General features: G+C 46.0%; 1 protein-coding gene across 1 annotated transcript; it reads right to left on the bottom strand.

Annotated features, from left to right (window-relative positions):
* Positions 1–3893: 3893 nt before the first annotated feature.
* LOC132584180 (olfactory receptor 5V1-like) lies at positions 3894–4833 on the bottom strand. The gene has a single exon (XM_060255985.1). The coding sequence runs from the start codon at positions 4831–4833 to the stop codon at positions 3907–3909; it is 927 nt and encodes a 308-aa protein (XP_060111968.1). The 3' UTR covers positions 3894–3906.
* Positions 4834–23736: the final 18903 nt, after the last annotated feature.

Here is a 23736-nt window from a genome sequence, read left to right as displayed (position 1 = left end):
CATTTATTTCTTTATATCTACAAGTATTGCTTTGGGAGCTTCTCCCCAAGAGTTTTTCTCCTTTTTGTAAACACATACCTCATACATTCCAAACACTTGTACTCTCATTATTAGAGATTATTTGGATGTTGTGTTGGTCCAGTCCACTTAACAAACTAATGACTTTTGATAATGAATTCACAATTCTGCCTCCTTCAAAAACAATTGCAGATGAAGTAACAATAAGAGCAATTAGCTGTCTTTTATGAACTGCAGCCCAAACCAACATCATTCACCACCTTTCTCTCAAATTGGGAGAGAACACAGCTTACATGTTCCCTTCTCTATTTTCACCTCAGAGCAACCCTCAGAGGTGGGTCTGTGTGACTGTGTTACTGGCTCAAAGTCAGGCTGGAATCTTCCTCAGTTGACGGGGGATTAGAACTTTAATCTCCTTGATACTAGTTTGATGTTCGGACCACTAGACCCACACAGGCTCTGATAGATCAGGGTAGTTGTTAAACCCTCTTTGTCACAGCGGGGATATTTTCCACACGCCCCATCTGTGCTGCCTGCACTTGCCTGACTTCTTGGAAGCAAATTTTTGTATCTGTTGCAAATGGCAGAGGAGTGTTGTGAGGGTAATCTTTGCCAGGATGTACCAGTTCCTTTCTTTTTTGGCACTGCAATTTCCACAACCATTCTGAAAGTAGTAGTCAGTTTTGGGACTCCTAACATTATTTTTAGATGAGTTATGCCTTCAACAACACAGTAAATTAGCTTCCATTTGAAATAGCAAGGAGGTGGTAGTTTATCATAATAGCCTTGGCAAAGATTTTCCGATTTACTTCATTGGTGGCACTGCAGCTCCCAAGATCATCTTAAAGCTGGTAGCTAGTTTAGAGATTCTTAGCTCTATTTTTTAATGAGTTATGCCTGCCTGAAACTGTCAGGCAATGTTGATTTCTCTGAATAAAAGATGCTTAATAAATGTAGGTACAATGCCTAACCAATGTTACTAACCATAAAATAAGCTAGGCACATCAAAGTAGAATACTGCTGGTGCCCAGCTTGGGCCTCTCTCACGATTACTAGCAAATGCAAGAATTTGGCCTTTGAAGATAAAGTGCCTCCAGGGACAAGTTCTCAGGCTAGTCCCAGGAAGAAAAACCACAGGGGGGAGATAAGGGAATAGAACAGTGTGAATCTTCACACGTGAATACAGCATTGTTTAGAATTTGTAGCTTTGTTTAGAAAACCTTTGATGTGCTACCTTCAAGTATGCTCTGCATTGTAACTTCGTATCAGTCCCAATCTTCCTGTTCACTGCATATGGATTATCAAATAAAACCTTACTTTGTTTCAACTCAAGGACTGGTTACTTTGAAATCTAATTGCCTGACAGAAACAACCATAGCTTCCAAAGCAAAACATGAAGCAGTGGGTGTTCTGAATGCTGTATAAACTAAGATGTTCTGATCTCATTCATGTTTAGCACTGCAACTCCCATAATTATCCTGAAGCCTGTCACAAATTTTGAGTCTTCTAGTTTTATTTTCAAACAAGTTATACCGGCCAGAAACAACCACATCATCCATAACTTATAATGAGGTGGAGGTCTGAGGATAATCTAGAACATGGTGTTCCAATGCCCAATGGACACAGCATCTCAAATAATCACCATGAAGCCAGTGGACAATTTTGAGCCCCTCAGTTTTATTTTCTTCTTAATTATGCTTGCCGCAAACACACAATGTTAATTTTCATTACAAATAGCACAGAAGGCCAGGTGTTATGTCAGGATATAATATGGGTCAGTAAGTCAGTCCTAAGGGAAATCAGCACTGACTGTTCCCTGGAAGGTCAGATGCTGATGCTGAAGCTGAAGCTCAAATACTTTGGCCACCAAATGAGAAGGGAGCACTCACTGGAGAAGACTCTGTTGCTGGGAAAAACAGAAGGCAAAAGAAGAAAGGGATGGCAAAAGATGAGATGACTGAACAGTGTTACTGATGTAACTAACATGAATTTAAGCAGACTTTGGAGAATGTGGAAGACAGGAGGGCCTGATGTGACTTGGTCCATGGGGTTGCAAAGAGTTGGACTTGACTGTGCAACTGAACAACAACAACAAATGCTCTGATTCTCAATATTTTTGGCATGCAGCAACCATGATCATGTTGACCCTGGTGCCCAGTTTTGAAACATCTAGCTTTATGCTCTGGTGAGTTATGCTTGCCAGAACCGAGAAACCTTTCCATTGCAGATAATAATCAGAAAATACAGCTGGGATTTTGACAGTTGGACACCAGCTTCAGGGTGGTGATGGGAGCTGCAGTGCAATAATGAAGTCCTTCCCCCACAAACTCTCACATTTGAGGTAGTAGGAAACACAATAACATATTTTTTCCAACCCATATGATCTTTCCTCACCTTTGACTAAATTATACTTCTTCATTGTGGTAGGTTTCACTTTATGCCATATGGTAAATATAACATTTGTGTCCTGATATATACTAGCCACCCTGCTTATTTAATTTATTTTAATATATATAATTTATATCAACCCAGACTGTTTCCTGGAAGGTCAGATGCTGAAGCTCAAATACTTTGGCCACCAAATGAGAAGGGAGCACTCACTGGAGAAGACCCCGATGCTGGGACAGAAGGCAAAGGAAGAAGGGGACAGCAAAAGATGAGATGGCTGGATAGCCTTACTGATGTAACAAACACAAATTTGAGCAGACTTCGGAGGATGGTGGAAGACAGGAGTGCCTGGTGTGACTTGGTCTGTGGGGTTGCAAAGAGTCGGACTCGACTGTGTGACTGAACAACAACAAACCCACATAAATGGTTGTGTCAGGTCTTGGGAGAAGGTGTTAGTACAATACATTGATGAAGAGTGGCATCAGTACTTTACAAATCATTTCCACCATCTAATGTCAATAGTTTGCCTTTGGGTCTAAAAATGTTATGCTTCCATTATCACTGGAACCTGCAAAAGTGGATCCTTATGGGCCATAGAAGAGTACAGGATCTTAAGTGATATTGCTGTAGCCAGGACTTTTTTTTAATAGAAAGAGCCCAACAGGAGCTCATTTCCATATTAGACCATGCCCCCTGATGCCAAGCCAGCCAGAACTGTGTTTCTGTGCATTCCCTCTCAGAAAAAGCCCCAGCTGTAGCAAAGGAGAGAGTAAAAGTTTGGTTTTTCACTACATGGAGGTGATCAAGGTCTCCTTCAAACACATGAATGACAACTGTATTTCTCGTCTTAAAACACATGATATGCTTCTGTTACAAACAGAAATAAACATGAAGACAGAACAATGTTTATGTTCTTGATGACTGCATTTTTAATTAACGCTCTGTAACCATATTACATAGTCCTATAAGCATAAGAATTTACAGGACCATCTTGTATTTGTTTCAAATATTTCTTTTATTTTTATTGTAAACCGCTTTAAAAGCCAGCAGACAAAGAGTGGCATATAAGTATTAAACAGATAAATTTGGAATGTATTACATAAATTATTTCTCAGCACTATTTATCCTGATTCTAAGAAGCTTATGGTGGCATACATGGTTATCCTCGTACTGGCATTATTTTACACTTACCACCTTGTGGGATAAATTAGTATGAGACAGAGTGATTGATCAAAAGGTCACTCCATGGCTTGAGGAGGATTTGGTCTCTCCTAGTATGATATTCTAACCACAGCAGAACACTGGCTATTCACATTAAAATGCATGTCAAAATTATGGGATGGCTGCTACTTGGGTATCTATAATGCAAGAAGGAGAAACAATCCCTTTTGACCACAGAAAATATTGTAGTGTGGATTGTGGAACCTGCATAGTGGGGTGAGGAGAACTGTGTGATATGAAAGAAAAAGATGGTAGGAACAGCCCTATTATTCTGAATGTTCAAATTATTCCAAGTAAACTTTGCCAGGCTTTCTTTACATCCTTGTTGCGCAAAGTATATATAATAGGATTTAGCAATGGGGTCAGAATGCTATACATGAGAGGGATGAGTTTGGCATTTACTGATGACCCAGTGGGAATGGGTCTCAAATAAGTGAAAATGCAACTACCATAATACAGAAGAACCACAGTGAGATGAGAGGAGCAGGTAGAGAAAGCCTTTTGTCTTCCTTCTGTGGAACACATCTTCAAAACAGATGAAATGATGTAAACATAAGAAACAATTATACAGAAAAGTGGTGTCCATGCTATGAATAAGCCAATGAATAGCAACAGCATTTGATTGAGAGAAATGTCCCCACATGACAGCTTCAGCAAAGGTGGAATGTCACAGTAGAAAGCATCAATGTGATTGTCCCCACAGAAGGGAAGTTGGAAGGCAAAGACAGTGTGCACTGTAGAATTGAGGAAACCACCAACCCAGCAGGCTATGACTAGCTGAAGGCAAATATTTCTGCTGACAATCAAAGAGTAGCGCAAAGGGTTGCATATGGCAACGTAGCGGTCAAATGCCATCACTGCCAGAAGAAGGCATTCCGTACCCACAAAGGAGAAGAAAAAATAGAGCTGGAGCGCACAGCGCATATAGGAGATGCTACTTTTCTCTGAGAGGAGATGTGCCAGCATTTGGGGGATTGTGGTGGTTGTGTAGCAGATGTCAAGAAAGGAGAGGTTGCCAAGGAAGAAATACATGGGAGTTCTAAGCCTCTGGTCCACCATGGCTAAGATAATAATAAAAGTATTCCACATTACAGTGAATATATAGGTGATTAAAAACCCACTAAAGAGTAAGAAATGTCCCTCTTGGATATTTTTAAAGCCAAGGATGATGAATTCTGTCAGCTCACTTTGATTTTGTGCCTTCATATATGGCCTGAAAACAAAATGAAATTTTTGTAACCAAAAAGAAGTCAATCAGTAGTGTCTCTACTTATACAATAGTACATTTGTAAAAAGCATACTGTGCTTGTGTGAATACTGCAATCCTACAGGCTGCATTTGGGAGATTATGCACATAGTGGAACTTTCCTATTTGTCACATTCCCAATGTGGTTTGTTGTACCTGCTGAATGAGAAGAGTCTGAAAGAGAAGTGGGAAACGATAGATGCAAGAATCATCTGAGACAGAGGAAGAATATAAAGCATAATGCATACCTTTTATATGTATAGGGTTTTTTTGGGGGGGGGGGTGGAATGCTTTAGGGTTACTCCATACTTGATACTAGAGATGTAATAGCTGTGCTACATATGTGATTCTCATTACATTCAGTATGTGTGGACAACACACTCAGTTCTTTCAGTTCTTATATCCAAGCTCTTAGGAAGCCCTCATTGGGCTTGGAATTCCTCATGCATATTCATAAGTATTCAGAGATGTGGCTATTTCATCCATATGTTATCAGTTTGCTGAGGAAGCACTGATATTCCTGAAACTAGTGTGAAGTCAACCTCTGAGTCATTTAGAAATGCTGCTTTTCTTGAACTAGATTTATTTCAGTAAGTATAGTTATGAGAATATCAAGTACAGCTCTTTTAATGAATTTCTAGATAGAAACAACCCCTGGCCGTTGTTTGTGTGTTTTTACTTACTTTTAGTTAAGCTTAATATCACTTGGAGAAAGGGTATTATGCCTTTATGGGCATTAGCCATTTTAAAAAAATCCATCTCAAGAAAATACTATAAGGAGTATTCAGATTGTTGACAGCCACAAAATCACATGAAATTAAGTGTTACCAAATAGGAATTCTATGGAAGGTAACCTTTGTATAGACATAACAGTTCATGAGACTTGAAATAATATCCATGTTGTTGGAGATTATCTGATGAGTCTAAGTCTGAGAAGATACAAAAACCTTTGCAGTCTCAGTTGTGGACTGTGAATCTGGCTTCCCATTAATCAATACCTGGAGTGGGGAAGTTTATTCTGCTCTTTAAAGGTAAGCACATTTTATATTGCACCCTTTCACTGAAGGATTGTTCTCTCTTCTCCACCACATTAAACAAACTTTGTTCATTTTGTAAATGCTCTCCCCCCCAAAAAAACAAAAACAAAAAAACCCACACACATCAGAACAGAGACAGAAATGGAAAAATTAAGAGTCTTCTGATTTTCTATTAAACTATTTAAAAATAAATAAATAAATGTTCCCTGTATTCCTGTACTTTGCTATGAGCCATCAAGAATGCTGGGTGTGGGACAGAGGACTATGCAGTTGCTCTATACTTTAAGGCAACTGGTCCCTGTAGTGCCAGAAGAGCTATCCCACCTATATCCCATCAATGTCAAAACCTTAAAAAAAAAAAAAAAAAACTACCTCCACCTCAGTATTTAAATAGAAGACGGCAGACACATAAGACTTCAACTCTTTGTTTGCTATCGATGCCTGTTCAGTCTTTCGCAGATTTTTTTTAAAAAAGATATTAAGAGACAAACAAATCTGGTAGGCATAACTAAAACATCCATATAGGCAGATTATGAGAGCACAGTTCAGAAGGTAAAATATCTTCATCATAATAGTAAATCAAAAGTGTGCATGGGATTCTAAAAGGCACTAAGCAGAAAATGCATACAAATGAAGACGAATAAGAATAGAAGGTATAAACATTTCTACTTTGCCTTGTGCCAAATATATTTTCCAGCAGGATTCATCTTCACTTACACATAGCTCTGAGTTTTCAGATCATAGCGTAACTCAGGTGATTTCTTCAAGTGAAGAGGGAGCCAAAAAGTTCAAGCATTGTGGCTGCCTTCCTAAAGATCTCCAAGTAGATCCATTGCAGCCAACACCCAAGTCTGTTTGCTTTCTGTCACAACAGAATCACATTTATTTGTTTAATGTGGATTGAAATTTTACGTTTTAGTTGGGTGGTAATAGTGTCTTGTTAGCTAATGAGAGGATGAGTCAATCACATGGAATATGGTACCAGAGGGGTACTTAAACCAAACATCCTTCCATATATTGGGTTGATGAGTAGGGATTGTAGCCTATTCCCATGAGGAGTGATTAGACAGAAAACAGTTAAGTATTAATTAAAGACAGGGATGAATCCTAGGTTATGTTGTAAGAAAAAGAAAATTAAACATTTCTACATGCCAATAAAAAGTTTCAAACAAAGAATACAAGAAAGAGTTTTCTCTCATAGCTTTAAGAGACAGTTTTTAAGTTTAAAATAATAATTAAGGAAAGCAATCAAAATTGAAGAAAAATATGGCTAGCTAAAATCCACCGTGCATCACAGGCAGTTTCATCCAGTTTCCTGGCAGCTCACAGCACTGGACTGGAAGGTAGAAGAGTTTGAGTGCTGAATTCCTCCTGTCTTCCTGACCTGTGATGCAACTTTGTTTAATCTGTAACTGTAACTACATGAGGACAGAACCACATTAAGAAGGTTAAATGTACATTTCTCACTGTATAACCCATCAAATTCATCCTAAACATCAGCAAAGAATATTTTGGCAGAACCCTGTTTAAAACCATTTGATAGTACTTCTTACCAAACAGGGGTAGTCCACTGATTAATCACTGCAGATTGTGCACTGTTGTAGCCTAGCAATAAAAACTCAGTCTTCTAGCTGAGAGGGCCCAGTAAAATGGATACAATGATCCAGCTTGGATTGTGTGCAGAAATTGCAGTAGTGTCAATGCATTGCTACAAACATAAGCTGCATTCACATCTCGATGGATCTGACACTCCATTGGTGTGCTATAGCAGTCGTTCATAACTGGATTGTGTGTGTGTGTTTAGACAAGACAGTCCAGGAGGTGAATGATTGCTATAGCCCAACAAAAGTGGAAGATCTAGTGATATGTGGATGGACCTATTCCTTTTGAAGAGACGGAAGAAAGTGAGTCTTTGCCTGGAGAGAAAGTTTCCATCAAAGTTGAGCTGTTATCACTTACTCTTTGGCTGTTTTCCCACTGACCTTACTCCAGAGCGATGTCCCTCTTCACTGCGCAGCGTCTGCGCGGATTTTCCACCAACTGCTGCACACAACCAGGAAGAGCCGCAGCTTTTGCGTCGCAGATGTAAACTGGTTTTTAACGATCTACATCTGCGACGCAAAAGCCACGGCACTTCCTGGCTGTGCACAGCAGTTGGTGGGAAATCTGCACAGATGCTGCGTGGTGAAGAGGGACGTCGCTCCAGAGTAAGGTCAGTGGGAAAACCGCCTTTGTTTCCCCACCAACCTGTGGACAAATTTGTTGATGGCAAACTGATCTCTCTCTCTCTCGGCTTGACTTCGCGAACAAAGATTTAAGAAGGGTGCAGTAGTCCACGTCTGCTGCAGGCTCGCTGGTGGCTGACAATACCAATGCGGGACAGACAGATCCGCCGCTGGTGGCTCGCTGGTGGCTGACAAGACCAATGCGGGACAGACAGATCCGCCCACAGTGGCTGCAGGGAAAAGTCTGATTTGGGTTGGTGCTGTAGCAGTGCGATTCTTCCTCAATCTCCTTTTGTCTTCAAGACCAGCTATGCCTGCGTTCTCAAAGGAAGAGACAGCCTGGTGGATGGTGTGCCTCCATGCTTTGCGATCTGAGGCTAGGTCAGACCACTGGTGATGGTTGATGCGACAGGTGCCAAGGGATTTCTTCAAGGAGTCCTTCTACCTCTTCTTCGGTGCCCCTCTATTTCGATGGCCAGTGGAAAGTTTGCCATACAGAGCAATCTTGGGAATGTGGTGGTTTTCCATCCTAGAAATATGCCCTGCCCAACGCAGCTGCGTCTTCAACAGCAGTGCCTCGATGCTTGTAACCTCCGCCCTCTTGAGGACTTCAGTGTTGGCCACAAAGTCACTCCAGTGGATGAGGATGGTGCGAAGGCAGCGTTGATGAAAGCGCTCAAGGAGTCGCAGGTGATGACGGTATAAAACCTACGATTCGGAGCCGTAAATGAGGGTTGTCATCACAACCGCTTTGTAAACATTGCTCTTTGTGCCTTTTTTCAGATGCTTGTTGCTCCACACTCTTTTGTGCAGTCGGCCAAATGCACGGTTTGCCTTTGCCAGCCTGTTGTCAATCTCCTTGTCGATCTTGGCATCTGAGGAGATGATGCACCCCAGGTAGCTGAACTGCTGGACTGTCTTCAGAACTGATTCACCCACAGTGATGCAGGGAGGGTGATAATCTTCCTGGGGTGCAGGCTTGTGGAGAACTTCTGTCTTCTTCAGACTAACTTCTAGGCCAAATAGCTTGGCAGCCTCTGCAAAGCAGGACGTCATATGCTGCAGAGCTGATACCGAGTGGGAGACAAGTGCAGCATCATCAGCAAACAGTAGCTCTCGGAAAAGTTTTTCCATTGCCCCCCCAGGCGGAATAACGAGGCAGACACAAAATTGGGTTAAAGGGCCACTTTTATTAACTTAACGGCAAGGGCAAACATGGGGACAGGTCAAGCCAGGGGTCAACCGCGACCACCTCCTTGACCCGAAACTGGGCGAGCCCCCTAAGCCCCGGGTGTGAGCCAACCAAAACGGCTCAGACCCGGCCAGCCCAGCAACTTGATCACCGCTCACCTGAGCTCCGCCATCCCCACAGACAGCAGCCTGGGACGCAGACACTCAGCACTTGCCGGGATCCTCGGACTCCCTGGAGCCAACCTTGGGCCGTACAGCTTGCGGTTCCCCAGGAGAGTCATGCACCAAATGGCGCGATGCTACGGGAGCTCACCAATCCCCAAAACATAATGCCAACCACAAACTGCCAGTGACCAACCTACATAAACAGCACCGCCGTTCCAAATGCCAACACCAACAACAGCAGTACAGGGTAGGCAAAAACACCCCCGAACCCAGGCCAATCATTCGAGGGCGAAAAATTCCTACCCGGCCCCTAAAAAACAGGCGACCAGCCTGTGCCTGCACTGCTTGAAGGGCGGGCGGGCGGGCTGGAAGCGAATTTCTGCTGCGTGCTAAGGGGCGGAGGCAGCCTTTTAAGGCTGCCCCCAGCCCCCTCCCTCAGGAAGATCTCATTGCCTCTCCACCGCGCGGGGAGGCAATGGGCGGCCCCCAGCCTCAGCAGTCAATGGACTGCTCGGCCGGGAAGGGGCCGAATTGCCCCCCCAGGCGGAATAACGAGGCAGACACAAAATTGGGTTAAAGGGCCACTTTTATTAACTTAACGGCAAGGGCAAACATGGGGACAGGTCAAGCCAGGGGTCAACCGCGACCACCTCCTTGACCCGAAACTGGGCGAGCCCCCTAAGCCCCGGGTGTGAGCCAACCAAAACGGCTCAGACCCGGCCAGCCCAGCAACTTGATCACCGCTCACCTGAGCTCCGCCATCCCCACAGACAGCAGCCTGGGACGCAGACACTCAGCACTTGCCGGGATCCTCGGACTCCCTGGAGCCAACCTTGGGCCGTACAGCTTGCGGTTCCCCAGGAGAGTCATGCACCAAATGGCGCGATGCTACGGGAGCTCACCAATCCCCAAAACATAATGCCAACCACAAACTGCCAAGGACAGAGCCAAGCCTCAGCTTAGGCCACTGTACCCCAACTACAAGACTCGAACCAGCCCTTGCCGCAAGTCATTCAAAAACAAATGATTGCCCTTTTCCGACAGGTGTACCCCGTCATCCCGGTACAATTCGGGCAAACTCGAAAGAATCAAAGGATGGGGCACATAATCTCCAAGCCCACCAACAAGGGCCTTACGCAAGGCCCGGTTGGCCTTTATTCTAGCCCGCTCCAAACCTTCCGGGTCCCATGCTGACCGCCAAACGCGGCGCGGCAACATGGCCGACCACAGAATAAGGACACCAGGCCACCGCTGTTTAATCAAAGCTAGGTCCGACTGGGCCTGAATCGAAAGGGCCTTGCCCTTGACCAAACCCAAGTCGTTCTCTCCCAGATGAATTACAAGAATCTGCGGAGGAGGGCCGACTAGCTCCCTGAACAACAGAGGCAGGAGCCCAGGCCACCTCATTCCACGGCGGCCTTGCCAGGTGATCACCGCTCTGTCGCTCAGGCCCAGTTGTGAACCAATCGGAGTCCGACGGGCCTGGTGAGCCGCCCAAAAGACAATGCTGTGGCCACAAATCAGAATCCTCCTCCTTGAATCGCCAGCCACCGCCCCTAGAAGAAAAAACTATTAGAACTGAAACGAGAAATAACACTTAACACATCACAGTTACTTGAGACTAAGGAAGTAGCACACGCCGGCCTTATGACCTGAGAGGCCTTATATAAGTACGATAAGCCCCTGACCTCCACCGACCGACTCTGCGAATATCCTCACCCCCGTATCCGAGCGCCGCAGCTGTAGAAGCAGCGCCGATCCTGAAGGAATGAGTACCAAATTTCTGATCACCGAGGCCCAGCAACTGCAAGGCACGGCTGGTGACAGCCCAAAATTGGTACTTTGTCAAGGGGGCCTCGTCTGCATGGCGAAAAAGCGGCCCATCAGATCCGCCCCGCCATTCCATGTAATGTTTGAGCGCTGTAACTGGACATAATTCACTTTCAGCGCAGGTCCCAATCCTAACGGTACAGCCCTGCTGTCTCTGATCCGTCTTTGAACGGCGGACCTTAAACTCCACCCGGTCACTGAACAAGGTGACATCCCTAAACTGCAGGGCCCTCGCGGAAACGTCGCTACGGGAAAGTGTAACCAGCTCGGATACCCTAAAGGCTCCAAAAAAGGCCGTCAATGAGGCACCATGGAAAAGGGCCTCCTCGTACGCTGACCCACAAACCCGGGCCCAAGAAGCACGAAGCCCCCGCAAGATCAAAGGCGAAATAGGCTGCCTCCCGTCGACCCGAGGCCCCGCCTCCCGAGACCAACCCTCAAACATTTTTTGGATGCGAAAATCCTTAGTGGCATCGCAATAACCACCGGCCTTACTCATGAAAGCCAGGGCCGCCATCTGGCCTTTTATAGACCTGACCGACAAACCCCGCTGCTTTTGGTGCACGCAGAATTGCAACAACTGTTCGACCGGAACGGGCCACGCATCCGGCAAACCTGCCCCTTTCCTGAAAGACACAAACTGGCTGGCCGCCCGGTCATATGACCTCTTCGTGCTGGGCGCTATGGCCATATGAATCGCCCGGCTCACTTCTTTCCTCCAATCAGCCATAACTCCGCCGGGATGCGCTGGGGCAACAGGTCGGCCTCCGGGGCTAACTGACGGAAACGGTCCATCTGTTGGCGAGACAGAGCGTCCGCCACCCCGTTACAAATGCCAGGAACGTGCTTAGCCAAAAACAGAATATTTAATTTCAAACAACGTAAGGTAAAAACCCTAACTAACCGCATAACTGCCGGGGACTTAGAGGTCAACCTATTGACAACATGGACGACGGCCAGGTTGTCACACCAGAAATGAACCGAACAATTGGCCAGAGCTTCGCCCCAAAGAAATACGGCAACGACGATCGGAAAAAACTCCAGGAACGTTAAGTTCCGACACAACTCCGTGCCTAACCACTCCTGCGGCCAGTGCTCGGCACACCAGTGCCCCCTAAAATATACCCCGAAACCAATAGAACCGGCAGCATCAGAAACTATCTGCAGCTCGGCTTCCAGCTGCATATCCCTCCGCCAAAAGGAAATGCCGTTGAAATCCTGTAAAAATGTTACCCAAACCTGAAGGTCTTCCCGCATGTTCCTAGTGACACGGGTAACATGATGCGGTAAGCGAAGGTTAACCATGCCCTCACAAAATTGCCGTAAAAAGGCCCTGCCCGGGGCCACCACTTTACAGGCGAAATTCAAGTGGCCTACGAGCTGCTGTAGCTCCAGCAGGGTGACCTTGCGCTTAACCAAAACCGCTCGGATCCGTGTCAGAAGGCTCACCCGCTTGTCCTCAGGTAGCCTAGAAAACTGGCGTACCGTATCAAGCTCAATGCCCAGAAAAGTAAGCACCGTGGTAGGACCCTCGGTTTTCTCAGGAGCCAACGGAACCCCCAACTCCGTAGCCAAATCCTCGAAAGCCGTTAACAAAAACAGGCACTGCCCCGAGTCCGCGGGGCCCACAAAGAGAAAATCGTCTAAATAATGAACGGTGTCCCGAATTCCCGTCTTAAACCGTAAGGCCCACTCCAAAAAAGAACTGAAACGCTCGAACGCAGAACAAGAAATTGAGCACCCCATAGGAAGAGCCCTGTCTACATAATAACGTCCCTCAAACGCAAAACCTAGTAATTCAAAGTCTCTCGGGTGCACTGGGAGGAGGCGAAAGGCTGATTTTATATCGCACTTTGCCAACTCAGCACCCAGCCCGCACCGCCGAACTATCTGGACTGCTCGGTCAAAAGAAGTATATTTTACCGAACACAGCTCAGGTGGGATAGAATCATTCACAGATCGACCCCTAGGGTAAGAAAGATGGTGAATCAACCGGTATTCACCTGCTGCTTTCTTGGGTACCACTCCCAAGGGGGACACCCGCAAGTTCGGCAGGGGAGGAGACTCAAACGGGCCCAAAACACGGCCTTCAGCACACTCTTTACTAATCTTTTTCCTAACAACACTTTCCAACCCCTTGACTGAACGCAAATTGGAAGAGAAAAATGAACAACGAGGGCCATCGTATGGAATTCGAAAGCCAACTAAAAACCCTTCCGCCAAGTAACGCGCATCATCCCTATGGGGATAAAATTGCAACCACTGCCTAAGGGCCCTCAGACGAATGGGGCTGGGGCCCTTTTGGAGGGTGTTGCCCGGTACCACCACCGGTCCGCTTATTGGGCCATCTCTGTTTAGATCGAGTGCATGCCGTGAAGGCGTGGGGGCCCGAGCAAATCGGGCACTCATGCCTATATTTGCAGGCCTTCCTGGAGCAGGAACCTTGGGAGGTGAACTCCCAGCAAAGCAGCCGTGGCTGAACCGACTGCCCCGCGGCTGCGCGGGCCCCAGGAAAGGTTGTTACTGCTGACTTTTGCACTAAATGACCGCTGTCGGATCGCTCCCCAACATTCGGCTTCGCGGGTGCCATGAGCTGCAGCCAAAGCTGCTGGTTAATTTGATTCCACTGAAGGAAAGGGTTAACCGCCGCGCGCATGCGGAACTGCTCATCATATTGAAGCCAAGCCCCGCCAGCAAAATCGTTATACGCCCGATATATTATATCACAATACTGAAAAAGTGGAGCTGCTCTCCACGGCTGGGCCCTGGCAATAACGCCCGCATAAATGAGAAACCCGGGCAGCCAATTTGCCCACGTTCTATCTACCTTACGACGCTTGAGCTTCTCCTTATCTTTCTCGTCAAGCTCATCTTTCGATTTCTTCTCCAATTCCCTATACAACAAGCTGAATACATCCACGTATTCGCCTTTAAGGATTTTTTCCCTGGTCGCCGCAGTTAAATGGTCGCCCAGAGGCATGGCTGGATCCCCAAAGGGCAAAGCATGAAAATCCAAAGAACCGTATGGAACAGGCGGGTGAGATGGGAACCCCCAGATAGCACCATGATGCCCGGACCATGGTGAAGACACCGCCGGGATCTGCTGCCATCCCCATGGCAGCACACTCAAAGCCGGGCCCTGACTACCGGTTCCAAAACCGCCCCCACAACCTTCATTTCCAGGCGCTAACCCCCAAGGGAAACAAGGACTCTGAGAGGCCGACCCTGCAGAAGAAGTACCAGCCTGCGGCATAAGAGTAGGAGCGACCTGCTGCCCAAAAAGTGGCGCAGTCGCATAATTGGCACCTGGAGCCTGGGGTACGCCCACCGGCTTGGATGTTGAAGCTACATTGGGCCCCCATGGGCCCCAAGGCCACGTCATCCCCTGCTGAGACACGGGTGACTTACCTTCAGTCAACGGAGGCACAACCACCACAGCATCGGGCTCCTCACTCTGCTGCTCTTCCCGAGGCGCACCATCCTTCGCCTCACCACTGCTTCCTCCAGCTTCCTGCAACACAGAAAGGCGAGCCAGCACCTCTTTCTGGAAGGAAATGGTGGCCGCTCGACCGGATCCCAACAAGCCGGTGGTCCTCCGGGAAGGGCCAGCCAGACCCCGAGCCTCCTCCAATGCCTCAAGTTGAGCCATAATGGCCTGCCTAGTCTGAGCCTCGTCACCATCGTCCTGCGGGGGCGCTTCTGGGAGCGGCCTCTTGGCAGGCTTTTTAGCAGGCTGCTTCCCTTTCTTGTTGCCCTGCCCCTTCTTAGGACCCATTTTTTTTTTTTTTTCTTTTCTTCCTCTCTCTTCCTCTTTTTTTTTTTTTTTTTTTAATATATAGAAGAGGAGGGGCAAACCACAACTACCCCCTAGAAAGAGGGGGGGGGTGAAACAGGCCCCACCGATGCCCGTACACAAGCCACACACCCTAACCCCACTCCAACTGGCCCGCCCAGGCCTGCCAACAAGGAAAATGGGAGGGCCGCTATTAACAGCAGCCTGACAAACGCCACCTACCCAACGCTAACGCAGCTGCGTCGTTGTCAAGGCCTGAGCAGGCAAGAAAGAGAGGGGGGGGGGTGGGCGCCCAAGACCCTGCCGCGCCGCACCAAAAATAGCCCAGGGCCTCAGCTACCCTTCAGCTAAAAGAACTCCCTCCGTTTAAGGCGACGCGCGCCGCCGCAACCAGCCGCTCAGTCCGACCGCGCCTGAACAGGCGCGGGAAGCAGAGGAAAAGGCCTGACACAGGGAAGGGGACCGTCAAACCGCTGCTGCGACGACGTCCGCTCCTCCGATCGCGAAGAGATACCGCCGCCGGGAGCTGCCGCGTCAAACCGCCGATCAGCTGTTTCCCCGAAGAAACCCCTTCCCAGGCGAGGAGCACGCCGAGGACGCCTCGCTCCCAACGGCCTACAGTCAACCGGTAGGTGACTGAACCGACTGGAAGCGAATTTCTGCTGCGTGCTAAGGGGCGGAGGCAGCCTTTTAAGGCTGCCCCCAGCCCCCTCCCTCAGGAAGATCTCATTGCCTCTCCACCGCGCGGGGAGGCAATGGGCGGCCCCCAGCCTCAGCAGTCAATGGACTGCTCGGCCGGGAAGGGGCCGAATTGGCTTGGAGTGAGCCTTTAGTCGCCTCAGGTTGAACAGGCTGCCATCGGTGCGATAGCGGGTATAGACACCATCTTCATCATCTAGATATACTGCGGCTCTTTGAGGCATCATGCTAAAGAAGATCATAAAGAGAGTTGGCGCGAGAACGCAGCCTTGCTTTACACCTGTGCCTATTGGGAAGGGCTCCGAGAGGTCGTTGCAGTGTCTGACTTGGCCTCGCTGGTCTTCATGTAGCTGGATGATCATGCTGAGGAACCTTGGGGGACATCCTAAACGTTCCAAGATTTGCCACAGGCCTTTCCTGCTAACGGTATCGAAAGCTTTGGTAAGGTCGACAAAAGTGACATATAGACCCTTGTTCTGTTCCCTGCATTTGTCTTGGAGCTGCCTGAGAACAAATACCATGTCGGTGGTGCTCCTGTTAGCTCTGAAGCCGCACTGGCTCTCTGGGAGGAGTTCTTCTGCAATGGCGGGCACCAGTCTGTTCAGGAGTATTCTGGCAAGGATTTTGCCTGCGATGGAGAGCAGGGTTATCCCCTGGTAGTTGGAGCAGTCTGACTTTTCCCCTTTGTTCTTGTGTAGAGTGATGATGATTGCATCGCGAAAGTCCTGTGGTAGTTTGCCTTGTTCCCAGCAGGTGACAAGTACTTTGTGAAGTGTGCTATGTAGTACTGTGCCCCCATGCTTCCAGATCTCTGGGGGGATTCCATCAACTCCCGCTGCCTTGCCACTTTTCAGTTGCTTGATGGCTTTAACAGTCTCTTCTAGGGTGGGGATCTCATCCAACTCTGTTTTCACCGGTTGAAGTGGGGTGAGGTGGATTGCTGAATCTTGAACTACACGGTTGGCACTGAAGAGAACCTGAAAATACTCCGACCACCGGTTCAGTATGGATGCCTTGTCTGTGAGGAGCACTTGGCCGTCTGCACTATGCAAGGGACTCTGAGCCTGATATGATGGGCCATATACTGCCTTCAGGGCTTCGTAGAACCCTCTTAAATCACCAGTGTCTGCACACAGCTGGGTTCTCTCTGAAAGCTTGGCCCACCACTCATTCTGAATGTCTCGAAGCTTGCGTTGGAGGTTGCTACATGCAACGCGAAAGATTGCTTTTTTCCCGGGAGAGGAGGGCTGAGCAAGATGTGCTTGGTAGGCAGATCTCTTTTTCGCTAGTAATTCTTGGATTTCTTGATTGTTCTCGTCAAACCAGTCCTTGTTCTTTCTTGTGGAGAACCCGAGGACTTCTTCAGAGATCGACAGGATGGTAGTTTTTAGGTGTTCCCAGAGTGCTTCTGGAGAAGGGTCTGTGGGGCAACTGGGGTTCTCAATTTTTGACTGGAGTTTTGCCTGGAAGGCAGCTTTAACTTCGGCTGACTGAAGGCTGCCAACCTGAAGCATCCTCCGAGGGATACCTCCTCTCCTGGGTGTGGGTTTAAAGTGAAGACGGAGATTGCAGCGTACAAGACGATGATCCGTATGATATTCTGCACTGGGCATTACTCGGGTGTGTAAGACATCTCGAAGGTCTCTCTGGCGCACCAGAATGTAGTCGATAAGGTGCCAGTGCTTGGACCGTGGGTGCATCCAGCTTGTCTTCAGACTGTTCTTCTGCTGGAAGATAGTGTTGGTGATGGTGAGCTGGTGCTCCGTGCAGAATTCTAGCAGGAGGCGCCCGTTATCATTGCAGTTACCAATGCCATGTTTGCCAAGTACTCCTTTCCAGGCTTCCAAGTCTTTACCTACTCTGGCATTGAAGTCGCCAAGGATGATCACCTTGTCCTCTGTAGGGGTCTTCCGTACGAGGTTGCGTAGATCAGCATAGAACTTGTTCTTTTCTGCAGGATCTGCTTGAAGGGTTGGGGCATACACACTGAAGAGTGTTGCATGTTGCTTGTTTTGAATTGGGAGGCGCATGGACATGATGCGATCTGAGTGACCTGTTGGCAGGTTTTCGAGTTTGGAGGCAATGGAGTTCCTGACCATGAAGCCAACGCCAGAAAGGCGGCTCTCAGCCTTTGACTTACCCGACCAGTAGAGGGTATAGCCAGCACCATGTTCTTGAAGACTACCTTCCTCAGGGAAACGGACCTCACTGAGAGCTGCTATGTCAATATTCAACCTGAGAAGTTCGTGGGCAACTAGAGCAGAGCGTCGTTCAGGGTGACCACAGTCTACTGTGTCAAGCATGGTTCTCATGTTCCAACACGCAAGCTTTAGTCTTTGCACACATTGTGAGGCAGGTGCATGCCTTTTCTTTGTTGTTATTTTTCGACCGCAAGTAAGGATGCCCGTTGACCACGGCTAGCCAACTGGGGTGGGGGAGACGAGCTTTGTTTAGGCCACCTTTTCTAGGCCCCTCTCCGTGTGGAGCAAGCAGTGCTGTCCCTAGATAAGGCTGCTTGGTCATTCAGGGTGCTGCCGAAAGATGCTTTCATCTCCGGGTCAGCATCAGGCGACCAATACCCTGAACCGCCTACATGCAGGATCGGGACTGCGGCTTCCAGTGGCATCTTCCACCTGCCGTTTCGCCCCTTGCCCATCGCTGCAGGACTTGGTGTGTTGTGGGTTGTGGATGTGGATATGCCCTTCAGGCCTGCGCAGAGGAATTTTTAGGTGAAGCACAGTGTGCGCGGTACTGGCTCCAGCTTTCACCTTGGGGTCATCTGCCATGGCCCAGTAAGCCGGGATGCCGGCAGCGAGTCCTCCAGGTGGTAAGTGTTACATTAACAAGCTCTATCTGCCCAGGTTTGATGTTAGAGTTTTCCTTCTCTTGGCTGGCGAGGTTGGTGGGCCCAGCCTGCCCATCCGGTTATACCGCTGGACATTCGGTCGCACCCTGACGTGGCAAACTCTGTGAGAAACGGGGGGGACCAGCGGGAAGGTGTTGCCACGGATGCAGTAATGCAGGAGAGGCCATTGCAGTGACCATCTGCCAGGCATAGCCAGACAGTGACCACGCGGCGTTCACTACACTGGGAGAGGAGAGGCTATGTATTGCGCATACACTTTCCCTGGGGGGGCAGGATACCCAAGAGGGAGCCCACCCCTCCCCCCCCCACAAACTGATGTGCTATTAAGTAATTTGATGTTTTTTTCTGTGTACATCCCTACTTGTAGGTACAATATGCTTTCTTTATTATGGTATATATCATACCACTCCACTCAGCAAAGTTTGAAATTTCCCTTTTGCCAACTAAAGTGGATCTTCTACTGGCAAAAGAACCCATTAAACAAAGCTTTGTAGTAGAGTGGTAATGTACAAGTTGCCCAGAAAACCTAAACACAAGTTACACTACAGACCTACTCACAATCTTGATACTTAAGTCATACATGTAATCCACGAGCTTATTATTGTTGTTGTTCAGTCACACAGTCGAGTATGACTTTTTGCAATTATTTGGATGTTAATTACTATTCTTTATGTTGTTATTGTTTGTTCTACATAAATTCAATAAAATGTTGATGGGGGGAAAACCTGTACAAAGGCCATTGTACAAGTTACCCTGAAAACCTGTACCCTGAAAACCTGTACAAAGGCCATTGTACAAGTTACCCTGAAAACCTGCATGTTTTAAGAAAAACAAAACAAAACAAAAGACAAAGCAGAATTGAAACAGATATGAACATTGAACTAAATTTGCAAAATTCACTAACCTTCTCCGTACACATTCTATTTGTCTGTAATATATACCATCAAGTTGCTTCTGACTTATGTGTGCAGAGAATTAATGCTATGAATTAATGACCTCCAAAATGTCCTATTGTGAAAGTCTTTCTCAGGTCCTGTAAGCTGAAAGCCATGGCTTCCTATATTGAGTCAACCCTTCTCATGTTGGGTCTTCCATTTTTCCTACTGCCTTCAACTTTTCTTAGCATTATTATCTTTTTCAGTGAGTCTTGTCTTCTCATAATGTGAACAAAATTTCATCATTTTAGAATGTAGGTAGTGTTCTGGCTTGATTTAATCTAGAACCCACTTATTTGTCCTTTTGGCACTCCTTGTTATCAATAAAACTCTCTGAACACCAAAATGAATAAACTTTCTTCCTGTCATCTTCTTCATTCTGCTTGTTGGGGGTGGGGGTGGGATATGCAGAGATGACTATAAGACTCCTATTTGGACTCATGAACACTACAAAAAAAATGATGAATACCTGCAGCATGTTCAGGGCATATGTGCAAACAACTGTTTATATCTTATGCTAAATTTATACATACCAGAGGTTGGGTCTGAGACCTCAGTCAAAGTACCTTTCTCTAACAGGTTCAGGCCATCCCTGCCTGAATTGGACTCTGATCTCAACATTCTCACTTGGGTTCATAAACCACTGTGTGGTGGCCTTCAATTGGTTTCATCATAGCTTGTTTATTTCCTTTATATACCAACTTTCTCTCCAATGGTAACCAGAGAAACATATTATTCTTCTCTCCTCCATTTTATACTCAAAAACAACTCTGTGAGGTAGGTTAGGTTGAAAGTGCATATGGTCACCCATTTGAATCTGACTTTCTCATATCCTAGTTGACCATTGTACAGTACTGGCTCCAAATGGGTATGTCAGGAAAATTCAAGCTCCCAACTTTATTCATTTAAATCTATTTGCAGAATCCCCTGACCTGGATAGCAAAGACTAGCCCAATCTTGTCAGATCTTGGAGGCTAAGCAGAGTTGGCCCTTGATAGATTGGATTGAAGGCCTCCAAGGAATACCAGGGTTGTGACACAATTGCAAACTCCATAGATCTCTTGCCTTGCAGACCATATTACAGAAAACCACATTTCACAGAAAACGTTTTGATTGGTGGCCTTAAGCGGTAAAAGGAGATAGACCCCTCACATTTCTAAGTCACTGTGAAATATTTATGCTTTGTGGCATTTAAGAATGTGACCAAGGGCAGGTTGGGGGGCATTACCAGTAGTGGCAGTATGAGCCAGGGACACCCCAAGAAAGCTATATGATACTCTATATTCACAATTGGCTTTTAAACTATGATGGAACATGTCCCAGATGTTTGAACTCAGGTGAGCAGTATGTTGACAGTTTGACTGTCCTGATCAAAACTTGTAGATGGATTGCAGTCAGAAGAAGCTGATGATCAAGTGTCATTCTTTGCCATACAGTTTAGGATACTGGATTAGCACAAACAGGTTTCTGCTAGGAGAGCCAGGCAGAGGCAAACTTAGCAAGACTTGGAAGTCCAAGCAGAAATATACCTTAACAGGATTTCAGATAATGTAATGTTCTCAGAGATCTGACCTGGATATCCCAGGCTAGAGTGATCTCATCAGAACTCAAAAACTAAACAAGGAAGTGGATATAAACTTTGTGTCCTAGTGCTAGGACTTAGGGGCACCTAATAAAGTTGATGAGCAATAGTTTCATGACAAAAGAGTTACATTTTACTTCATGAATAATTAAATTGGGGAATTCGCAGCCAGTGGAAGTCGTGGTGGCCAATAGAAGTCATGGTCAGTTTGCACAAGGATAAAACAGAATTGAAATAGAGATATGCAAATTGAACTAAGCTTGCAAAATTCTTTAACCTTCTCTGTAGTCATTCTATTTGTCTGTATTATTTACCATCAAGTTGCTTCTGACTTATGGTGACCCTGTGAATTAAATGCCCTATTGTGAACAGTCTTGCTCAGGTCTTGCAAACTGAAGGCCATGGCTTCCTTTATTGAGTCAACCTATCTCATACTGGGTCCCAGTCATGGTGGTCATGAATATATAAAGCTTTATAAAAGAAATTAGAAAGATTCATGGTGATAAATCCACTCACTGGCCATGGTGATTAAAGGAAACCTCTATATTTTGAACACCAGTGTTAGGAGGTAACATTAGACAAAGGCCCTGGTTAGCCTACCAGGGCAACTTTTTGCCCACTGTGTGAAACAGGATACTAGACACTTCCTTATCCACCAGGCTATCCTGGTGTTCATATTATTGTTCTTAATATGTTCATATAAATGTCAACATTTTACCCAGGTCTTGGTGAGATTTTGCAATCTAGAATCTTTTTTCTACCATTCCTATTGTGTTTTTCTTTTTACCCTTAAGTGTTTTGGTCACAGTTTCTTCATTAATGCCAAACACCTGGGCTCTTATTTTCATGATGTGCATCTGGAGGATTCTTCAGCTCCTACAGAGATAGGATCCCATAGGGGTCATCCAAGGCTTGAAAGCCACAGTGCTTCTGCATCTATTACTGGAAGTACTGAGCAACTGCAGAAGACAAAATTGAGCTCCACTATACTCTATAGCTCTTGAGTACTCAACTAAATGAACTACAAATTCAAATTGGTTGGTGATATGCGATCAAGCAATGTCGATAAGCAGGCTGTTGTTTTTCCTCCTTCTTTGGAAAGCAGTTTGGATACTATTTCATTGGTGAGTCATTTTTTTTAACCTTGCTAGTAACATTTCTATCAGTGGCCAATCTTTAGATGGATGCCACAAATATATATTTGGGGGTATGAAAGTAACTGCAATATTAGGACCTCCTTATTCAATAGCTATTTCCCCTGTGAAACTCAAAGGTTTACTTTTGTTCCAGTGAGATCCCATTTTTATGCACAATAAAGAAATCTTAGACTGTGTTACCAACAAAGTATCTGACAATTAGTGTCCTTTGTGCTAGTGTTGCCATCTCTCAGTTCTGAAATTACTGGATATTTGGAGGAGATTTCAATGAGAAGAGATACCTCAGTGGGATATAATGCCATAGAGCCTACCCTCCAAGGCATCCATATTCCCTAGAGGAACTGATCTGTGTAATCTGGAAATCAGTTGTAATTTTGGAAAATCACTAGTGCCTACCTGGAAGTTGGAAACCCTATTTTCACTGAGATTATATATTTAATATGATAATGAGTTGCACATAGATCTGACAAATTTTGGTATGATCCTGGCTGTAAAAATAAATGGCTAAAATAATTAATATATAGATGTCTCCCATCCATTTTCTCTTCTGTGCAGTCAAACAGGAAGAAATGTTGCTGTTCTGCACAAATGGACTTGGTGTGGCAAATCATCAGTGAATAAAGTGTAAGACTTAGAATCAGCTACAAGAATATTTCTTACTGAAGAATCCTATGGGTAACAGAAATGCAGCCTAGTTTCTTGAAATGACATACATCCCAATCATATCAGTGAGTGAAGTTCTTTGATTTTGTTCAGTGCAAGCAAGAAGATTAAGTCAGAGGGAGATTCAGAGAATTTGGAATCACAGTTTTCCACTGATTAAAAAATTGAGGGGGTGCACTTTGACCACTGAAAAATGCTAGGATGAGAACTATGTGATTTGCATGGTCATTAGCTATATTGGGCAATATTGTGCAAAATGTTGGCTGGATCCCACCTTCCGCTAGGGCTTCTTAGTATCATTTTTGAAGAATGCTAATTAGTATATATACACATCTTGTAAGAAATCAATGATAAATTGGATGGAACCTTCAGTTTTACAGTTATGGATGTCATAGTTAAATGGCGCCTCTAATATGAGTTCTTCCACTTGTATGTGTTAAATGGATGCAAAAGCTAAGAGAAAGAGAACATTATGAGGTGCTAAAGAATGATACACCTCCAGTACAGAATTATGGAGAGTCAAGGGGGCAGTGGTAAAAGTAAAGAGCCTCATTTAATTAAGAAAGTTGATATTCTCCAACAGTTTTACTGACTCATATATTAAAACAAGGATGAACACATAATAAATGTAGTGTTAAGTATTCTGTTTCAACAAAGTATATTATGTATTTAATTCAGATATCTGAAATTGGAAAGCCTACACATTGTACTTAGGGAGCC

This window comes from Heteronotia binoei, chromosome 15, assembly GCF_032191835.1.
Source record: "Heteronotia binoei isolate CCM8104 ecotype False Entrance Well chromosome 15, APGP_CSIRO_Hbin_v1, whole genome shotgun sequence".
Lineage (NCBI taxonomy): Eukaryota > Metazoa > Chordata > Lepidosauria > Squamata > Gekkonidae > Heteronotia > Heteronotia binoei.
This window is presented reverse-complemented; position numbering and strand designations above follow the sequence as displayed.